General features: G+C 46.5%; 1 protein-coding gene across 3 annotated transcripts; it reads right to left on the bottom strand.

Annotated features, from left to right (window-relative positions):
* Positions 1-219: 219 nt before the first annotated feature.
* tpbg (trophoblast glycoprotein) lies at positions 220-7,954 on the bottom strand. 3 transcript variants are annotated; one of them, XM_033020830.1, is made up of 2 exons: positions 6,378-7,954; positions 220-346 (listed from the first exon to the last, which is right to left on the bottom strand). In XM_033020830.1, exons 1-2 carry the CDS (start codon positions 7,532-7,534, stop codon positions 310-312), a joined length of 1,194 nt encoding a protein of 397 aa, XP_032876721.1. In that variant the 5' UTR covers positions 7,535-7,954; the 3' UTR covers positions 220-309. The 3 variants fall into 3 exon arrangements, with proteins under 3 accessions (XP_032876721.1, XP_032876719.1, XP_032876720.1); XM_033020828.1 differs by lacking the exon at positions 220-346 and adding an exon at positions 5,312-6,049; XM_033020829.1 differs by lacking the exon at positions 220-346 and having other exon boundaries at positions 5,986-7,952.
* Between the last annotated feature and the right edge of the window lie 1,726 nt (positions 7,955-9,680).

The raw sequence follows: 9,680 nt of genomic DNA, 5'->3' as shown, positions 1-9,680 counted from the left end.
GAATTTCCCCAGACTTGGTTGACGTCCTGTCACTTTCCATGCATCAGTTGCACGCCTGGTACGTCAAAAAGATGACAATTCAAAGTTCAAAGTACGGTTTGTACTGAATGTTTATCGCTTTTGCACCATCGTAAAGTCGTAATATCATCAGTCGAAGCATCGTAAGTCGAGGAGCATCTGTAATCTGTAATCACCAGAGGGCACGCTTACAGACAGATCCTAGCTCTGATACAACAGTGTGCGTGCATGTTGCATGTGCTGTTGATGCCACACACGAGTGATTCACCCATCATCCAATCACAGACCCCCTTATGCGCATAAGTTGTACGCTATATTTTGCCAATTCCTGACAAAACAAAAAATTTCAGTAACGTCTGGTGTTGTTCGGTCGGTTTGGCATTAGCCATATTTGGCAAATATGGATAAACCTGCAAAACAGAAAATGCTGTGCAGCTACAACAAGCAATGGGAAGCAAAAAAGGACGTGGGTTAACCCGCCAGCGGTGACTTGATGTAGGCCTTCTGTACTTTATGCCGTTGGGAATTTGTCCCTTATTTTGACCATTTGTCCTATATTTGGGAGTGAGAACGTTGGCAAGCCTATGCACATGCTTATTCTTTCCCCAGGATCAACTTCCACATCAGACTATCAAGTCCAATGAATTTATAAAATCCAATAGACATATTTTGTTCTGTTAAGTTCTGTTAGTCTATCATTTCTGTTATATCAGATTTACATTGGGTTACGTCTCTAAGAAAAGAAATTAAAAACTCAAATCATTAATTTCAAGTACTTCTTCTTTGGCCCTAATGCTCAATATCTGTGCAAACTTCGAGCAGAGAATTGAAGAGTAGATGGGTTTTGCTAGCATGCCCCATAAACCATGGCTGCATATAATGTACCAACAGAGCAGCATGTCCCTGGGGAAGTGCATCAGCCGGAACATCTTCTCCACTTCTGACCACTGCCATGCACCACTCTACCCACCTCCATAGGTGAAGCCAATCCTTTACTTTAGAGATACAGCACAGAAACAGGCCCTTTAGCCCACCGAGTCCATGCTGACCAACAATCACCCCGTACACTAACACTAACCTTACACACTAGGGAGAATTCACAATTGTTTACCAAAGCCAATTAACCTGTACGTCTTTGAGAGTGGGAGGAAACCGGAGCACCCGGAGAAAACCCACATACTCACAGGGAGAACATACAAACTCCATACAGACAGCAACTCTACCATTGCGCCACTGTGCCATCCTAATTCCTTTAGCTACTTCAGCTCCAGTGGTTAAAACATTATTTCCTAAAGCCCATTGCTTCTAATTATGAAAGTCTTCTTGAAACCTGCCTTTTGTTTTTGTTTGTTCTATTGCATGGAATATTTTATCATTGCTTTCAAACAGTTTCTGTTAAAGACTCCTATATAAATTCTTGTCACCGTTAATCAGCAGCTTGTGTGCGTTTGGTCTTGGTCTTGTCATTGTTGCACTCTCCCTTGGCTTTGGTTTAGGTAACTTTACCACAAGACAGTAACATCTGCCCGTGACAGACTCAGTGAACGCTGCAGGGCTGGCTGAGTCTGTAAGAAATATGGATGAAGACTGATGCAGCTACACAACATCCCACTTGCACGACAGGGGAGTCAAAGGAAATCAGATCACACACAGAATGACCGGGCATTACTGTTTCAATGATGAATGACTTATCTTCTAATTAGTCAGAACTACTTCTTGTTCACTAAACTGTTCGCTGTTCACTGAAAGAGTGGACGTGGAGAGGATGTTTCCACTAGTGGGAGAGTCTAGGACCAGAGGACATAGCCTCGGATTTAAAGGATGTTCTTTTAGGAAGGAGACAAGGAGAAATTTATTCAGTAAGAGGGTGGCGAATCTGTGAAATTCTTTGCCACTGACAGCTGTGGAGGCCACGTCAATGGATATTTTTAAAGCGGAGATTGTAAGGTTCTTGATTAGTACGGGTGTCAGGGGTTATGGGGGAAAAGGCAGGAGAATGAGGTTAAGAGGGAGAGATAGATCATGATTGAATGGTGGAGTAGACTTGATGGGCCGAATGGCCTAATTCTACTATTCCTTATGACGACCACAAGTTTTTAAATGAGAATGAATAGCTTCCGATTACCGTGGGGAAGATGCATTTGACGTTGGTTCGCAGCAAGTACAGGTATCAACTAATACCCGGCAGGAACTCTATCTCTCACACATATACAGAGACACACATACACACACATAATGAATATTAGTGATTAAATACATAGTAAATTAAGACCAGAAACGAGCTACAATATTATTTATTTTCTTAATAAAAGTTAACAAAGCCATTGTAAAGCAGACAACATGCAGCTTACACTCATCAGGGCTCTAGGAATGGGACTTTCTTTTTATTCCAACTTCTAATACACTGCTTTTTTTTTGTTGCATGCAATGATTCCGTTGCTGACAAGATATTTATTAATGGCTACATCAGTGGCATTGTTAGGACCAAATACATAAATGCACTTCCCCCCAACCCTGCCGTCCCCATCACGGCCTTGTTAGTGTCGCGAGGATCTAGAAGCCCGATGGGTACCAGTCATGGACGTGACATGGGTAGAACGCTGTATTCAGCACATTTCTTGCCATCACTGCGCAAACCTATATATATGTAGATCAGGATAAAATGCACTCCAGATGGCCTTAACCTAGATTTCTGCCTCTTGCTTTACTTCTTTCTTTGATCAATGAAACATCATACCAGCTCATCTTCTCCCACAGAAAAATAATTCACAAGTGAAGGAATTTATTTTTTTTAAATGACAATTTAAAAAAAAACAACGAACAGAAATTAGAACATGTTTAAGAATAACAGCTTATAAAAAGACCGAGCTACCTGTTTTTAAAATTTACATATGACCAGGCAAATAGGTGAAATTCAGGATATAACCCGTATTTAAGCAACGCATGTCAGTATCGTTTCATAAGTAAACTCATCTTATATAAATAAATATATACATTTCAAACGAATGGATTCTGAATACAAGTCATCAGCTGAACTGCGATAATTTATGCTGCCAACTCTGCTGTAGGAATTCAAATGATTAACACCAGTAGAAAATAGCTATTTCAAGTGGAATTTGGTTGGATTAAATAGGGAAAATGCCCATTAGGAAGACAGTGGCTGTTTCCTTATAGTAGTAGCTTTAGGTCATATTATGAAACAAATATCAGTGACAGCTCAGAGCTTATAAGGGCATCTGCCACATCATTATAGAGGATGTTATTAGTGACTATTTTCTATTCAGCTCGTTAGATCTGTCCTCTGCCCTATATATTCTGTCACCAAGATTGCAAATTTAGTATGTGTGATTTTACTCACCGTCTGCAGATTTCTCTGAAGCATCAGGTGATACAAATTCTACAACCTGGTGTGTTATTACAGCAAAAGTGTTCAAAGAACTGCCTGCTGCTTGGGACTGAGGAGGGACAGCTAGTCTGCAGCAACTTACAAAGCTTCATTCTTTGCCAAGACAAGCAATGCGTCATCCAGTTATCTGACACATCGCTGGCAACATTTTCAAACGAGTGATATGAGATTACAAATCTGAACATCATGAACATCAGCTTGGCGCTATTTCCCATTCCCATCTGGTTTTTAGCAAGTCATTCCATCAAACCTTCCCCACTGTAAGTTGTGCAAAATGTCAGCTCTCTGGTTATAGTCATAGAGTCATAGGTTGAGCTTTAAATTTGTAGAGGAAGGGGAACTTTAAACTTGTTCCACAACAGATATTTACAGTCGCAACGTTTCACAAAATTTAGACAGATACATGGATGGGGCAGTGTCAGAGGGATATGGGCCAAACGCAGGCAGGTGGGACTAGTGTAGCTGGGACATGTTGGCACCCGGTGTGGGCAAGTTGGGCCGCAGGGTTTCTTTCCATGCTGTAGGACTCGAGGGCATGCAAGACGTGGGAATGCTTCCACTCCTGTGACATGCATCTGCACAGAAGAACTAAATGAACCAAGGCTCAGATGAAACAAGCTGCATATGGAAGCAGTCAATTGTTTACATTGCTAAGTTTCCCCGCTGTTGTGATGTGGCAAGGCTCATTGATGGTGAGGAAATGAACAAATGTTATGAGCTGGATTTATTCACTGGCTAACGAGTTTCTAGTATTACCCCAGAGCACCCCTTCCCCAGACCATACATGCATTATTACTAAGCAGTGCTAAAGCATTCAGATTCTAACGTTTTACTGTAGGGCTGAGGATCTAATTTACTACTTTTGATAAATAATGCAGGCTTGTCCGTGCAAATATTTGTTATTTACATACCCTCTGCACCGTTCCTTCCCGCAGTGTCTGTGTTGTGTGCTTGCTGTCTATAAAATGTATTTTTCCACTAATTGCTAAAAGTTGTATTTTTCCCAAACTCTCTAATTTCAAGCAACCCTTGCATTCCCTCTTTCTTTTGAAGAGACGGCTTTGAAGCGACGCACCTTTCAATATCTCTCGTATCCCTCTCCCCTGACTAGTCTGAAGCAGGGTCTGGACCCGAAACGTCACCCATTCCTTCTCTCCAGAGATGCTGCCTGTCCCGCTGAGTTACTCCAGCATTTTGTGTCTATCTTCAAGCTAACAATAATTTGTGAAGACAGGAGGGACACTGGAACAAGAGGAGGACCTCTATTGCTATCTCTGTATCAACGCGCGGGGCTGTTTTTACCATTATTTTGCTGCTTTTCACCCGCGTGTGCCCCTTTGAAATAGACTGTTGTCAAGCTGGATTTCGCAGTTCTCACATAACGTTGACAGTGCGAGAGAGGCCTGCGGGCAAAATCAATTAAACCGAACTCCGTGTGGGGAGGGCGTTCTATTGAATAAAACTTGGGGGATGGGACGAGGGGAGTCCTTGATCTTTGTGCATCCAGCTGTTTTCCAACAGCGCCGTTCCACTGGAGCAGACTGAGTGAAGACCACCTTTCATTGCAATAATCCCCCTTTTTACTCGTCTCGAGTGCCCAATAAAACCGACTCAGCGGTATGAATATCGATGTCTATAACTTCAAGTAACCCTTGCATCCCCCTCTCTCTCCGTCCCTCCCACCCTCGGCTTCTTGCCCATTTCACCGTTTGTATTCCTTCGTCATCACCTCGTCGCCAGCCAACAATGGACCATGTGTGTAGGAAGGAACTAGAATGCTAGTTTACACCGACTCTGGAGAGAAGGAATGGGGGACGGTTGGGGTCGAGACGTCTGAAGAAGGGTCTTGACCCGAAGCGTCACCCATCCCTTCTCTCCAGAGATGCCGCCTGTCCAGCTCAGTTACTCCAGCATGCTTGTGTCTACCAACAATGGACCATTGTGGACTCCACCTTTCCCGAGTTAGCAATACAGTCTCGGCTTTGTTCTGAACCTTCCCATATCTCTAGTTTCCCCCCTCCCGGACTCTCAGTCTGAAGAAGGACCTCGACACCAAACGTCCCCTATTCCTTCTCTCCAGAGATGCTGCCTGGCCCGCTGAGTTACTCCAGCACTTTGTGTCTATCTTAGGTATAAAGCAGCATCTGAAATCCCTTCTTACACCAAACAAAACTGAGGATTGTTAGTGATTTCGCAAAGTTAGTGGGAGGCAGGTACATTTTTTTTAAATGGACGACGTTAGACGGCGCCTATTTCGGTCTATTGACTGGGGGGCAGATTTAAGCGGCTGTAATTCTGATAAGCACCGAAGCAGCCGGTTGTTTTGTGATGGGGACATCGCTTGGACGATAACACTTCCGAATTTGGGAAGTTTAAAAATAATGTTTGCTGCCCCACCGTTTCTTATTGCTCCAGGCAACTCAGTTCTGCCTTATTATTCCATAAAACGGTGAAGCGGTCACTGCAGCAATTAATCATTCCCCTCCCCGACAAGGATACATTGCAAATCCAAATCCTCTTTGTAAGTTTCAAGAAGCAGTCTACTCTGAGCGGAAGAATTGAAGACTAGCATCATCTTCCAACAGCCTCCCTGATTTTCTTTTTGGCACAGTTACACCGCAGGTCCTAAAAGAGAGAGCTGAGGATCACATAAACACACGAAACAAACACACACACACACACATGCACAGCAGCGCGTGGAACAGGTCCCACCGTGAGTGTCAAACCTTTAGTCACTGTCCAAGTTCCATGGAGCGACAGTAACTTTAAAGCCATCTGTAATGAATAGATGTCATCATGCATTGGGATTACAAATAATGAATCATTTCTTTAAAAAAAATCCATCCACGTCGTAATCAGTCTCAAATAAAGTATTTTTTCCCCCGGTATTGTACATTACAAGTCCGAACTAGAACTAAGGTTTGTCAATCTGGGGTCTGAGTTAATCTCGTACCGGTAATGGTAGCCTTCCATGTGGTCTCGGCATGCATCCCTGAAGTTGTTAAGCCACTTTTTGATGCCTTTTCGGTTCAGGTACAAGACAAACATGAAGATCACCCCGATCAGGGCTAGAACCAGCCCAAGAAAGACGTACGAAGTTTGCAACGCGCTATCCATGTCCCCTTGGAAGGAACACTGCAAATCGGAGTAGCGAGCTTGGAGGACGGGTTTATTTCCTAGGCTCTCGGGCGACGAGCAGAGCAAGCTGTCTTTCTCCACCACCTTGTCGGTGCTTTGAAGCCAAGCCCGGAAATCCTTGAGGCCGCAGTCGCAGACGAAGGGGTTATCCCGCAGGTCCACTCTAAGCTGGGGCTGACTGTTCAACTCAGCCATCGTGCCGTTGCCCAGTGTCTTCAGGGCGTTGAACCTCAGGTCGAGCTGCTGAAGGTTCAGGTCTTGGAAAGTGTCTCTGAAGGAGACAAAGGAGTTGTTCCTCAGTTGCAGTTGCCTCAGGCTGGTCAAGCGTGAGAAGGCTCGGGCCGGCATGTAGAAGAGGTCGTTGTCGGACATCTCTAGGTGGACCAGGTTAGCGAGGGAACCGTTCTGGAGCAGATCGGAAACCTGTTCCGCCACCGAGCCGTTGTAGAGCGCCCGGCTCAGATTGAGCTCCTGTAGGCTGTGGGGACTTGCTACCCCTCCTCCTGCGCCACCGAAAGCCTCGGGGTGCAGCGTGGAGATGCGGTTATTGCTGAGATCCAGCTGCCGTAGGCTGGGCATGGAAGCGAACGCCAGCGCCTCGATGCTTTCGATCTTGTTGTCGCTGAGGTTGAGGTTGAGCAGGTGTTCGAGGCGCTGGCCGAACGCCCCGGCGCCGAGGGTGGAGATGCTGTTGCCCGTGATGAAGAGCCTTTCCACGCCGGCCGGGATGTCGCTGGGGATGGAGCTCAGCTGCCTGTTCACGCACTTCACCCTGGTCGGCGGCTCGGAGCACTCGCAGAACCGGGGGCAAGGGCTGGAGGCGGCGGCAGCAGCCGAGCAGCGGAGTTGCAGCAACAGCAGAAACAGCGGTAGGAGCAGCGAGAGAGTCAGGGGCGGGATGGGCCGAGACGGGACACAGACCCTCGCCCTGTCCGGGCGGCACAAACTTTGCACCAGGCTGCACCCAGGCATGCTATCGCCGGCTTTCCCCACCGCCCACCCACCAACCAAGCCTTCAACCTCTTTATAACGCGCGCACACTGGCGGCGTGAAGTGGGAGGTGGCGGGGAGGCATTGGCCAGAGGGTGGGGAAGTTTAGGGTTTTTGGGGGGGGGGGGGGGGGGGGGGCTGTGGGATCGGCTGTTGCAAATGATCTAAATCTTTGCCAGAGGCCGAGGATTAAATCGATGGGGAAGCAAGGAGCCCGGAGGTTTTAATGGAAAAAATCAGAAGCGCCACCGAAACTCCTCCCGCTCTGACTGACTGAGTGAGTGTGTCTGTGCGTGTGTGGCTTCAACGCGCTCCTGCAAGCGCCCCGCCCCCGATCCCACTCCTCCTCACCTCGCTCGCCTCTTCCATGCAATCTCCTCGGCAATCTGAACTTTTTCTGCCGCGTTGCTGCCCCCCTCCCCCTCCTACCCCCTCCCTCCTGCGCCGACAGCCCCCAAGCGCCGGCTGCAAGTTAAACTTCCTCGCCCGTTGGTCAAAGCCCTTCCGGCAGCCGGGGAGTGCAATAACGTGCTCCCAAAGTCTCAGGTTACTTGTTTAGCCTTTTTTTTAGTTGTTCTCTTGTTTTTATGGCTCGAAGACCAATCCTGCTCAGCGGGAATATGAAAAACCACACACACACACACACACAAAGAGGTAACCGATCCAATCGTGTCCCAAATCCACAGCGCCACCTCCACTTCCCCCTCCTTTACTCGACCCTGGTTTAATTTTAACAATAATGTATCTGCCAATCGCTGCGAGAACGGACATGATTCGCTCGGTCCCAGTGATGGGACTATTCGAACAGAGAGGGGGTGTCCGCCGAATCACCAGGTCTCCGCTACAGGGCTTTTTCTTCGCACTGAAAGGAAACGGCGCGTTGCGTTTCTGTTCGTGGAGAGAGACTGAATGAGTGTGTAAATGCTTCACTGCATATCTGAAAGGAAGATATCCTCCCCTCCTGCAACCCGGCGCGCACCTCTATTTACATAGCTGAATGATGCCTATTAAGTATTGTAAACCAGTTGTTCGTATATGTTTTGTAGGGAACATGTAACAAATGAAAATCGTTCTTTAAAGACAACGGAGAGAAGAACATTGGGTGATATATTCACTTGGTGTAACAATTCTAAACAAAGGGCAAATGGGAAGTGTGTAGGAAGGAACTGTAGATGCTGGTTTTTTTACACCGAAGATAGACACAAAATGCTGGAGTAACTCAGCGGGACAGGCAGCAACTCTGGAGAGAAAGAATGGGTGATGTTTCGGGTCGAGACCCTTCTTCAGACTGAAGAAGCCTGCCCCGCTGAGATACTCCAACATTTTGTGTTTAAATAGGAAAAATGTTCCTAAAAGGCCAATGAAACCCCCATCGCCTTTCATAAACAGCATGGGTCGTGAGCAGCGCCGAGCTTGTTACTTTGAAAGTATGGGATTTTGTTTATACATTTCTGGAATATCACTTCCTCTTCAAACATTTGCTTTAAAAAAAATAGTTGGAGCGGATACTTGATCCTCAAGTTAATCGATTGCAGATGCACGCAACAGATCGGGCTGCATATACAATGTATTAGTCCGTGGAGCGAATGGATAGGCGACGTTTGAGATTGGGACCCTTCTTCAGACTTCAGCATCTGAAGAAATGTTCCCGGCCCGAAACGTCGCCTGTCCATCCCCCCCCCCCCCCCCCACCCCCCACCCCCACCCACAGTTGCTGCCTGACCCGCTGAATTACTCCAGCACTTTGTATTTTGATCAAGGTTCCGGCATCTGCATTTTCACGTGTCTCCGATGTATCTATCGGTGGTCTGTTTGCCTGTTATCCCATGTCAGGATATAGGAACTCTTCTGGAAAACAGCATGGGTTTCAACTAACCACTCTCCAACCACCTCCTTTTACCCGCGGTTCTCGATAGGATATGTAAACGTCTGGCATAAATTGCCGAGTCGCTTTTTGAATCGCGCGATGGAATACCATTTTAAATGCCCCCACCCCCTCTCACAACTCTAAAGTATAAAAGTCTGCCAATACAGTCTGTTTGCGTGTGTTCTGGGTCGCTTGGAACAGAAGAAATTAGGACATTTCTGAAGAAATAACAGATTAGCCTTAAAGCCAAACATATTGTCA

The sequence above is a fragment of the Amblyraja radiata genome, chromosome 5 (assembly GCF_010909765.2).
Source record: "Amblyraja radiata isolate CabotCenter1 chromosome 5, sAmbRad1.1.pri, whole genome shotgun sequence".
Taxonomy (NCBI): Eukaryota; Metazoa; Chordata; class Chondrichthyes; order Rajiformes; family Rajidae; genus Amblyraja; species Amblyraja radiata.
This window is presented reverse-complemented; position numbering and strand designations above follow the sequence as displayed.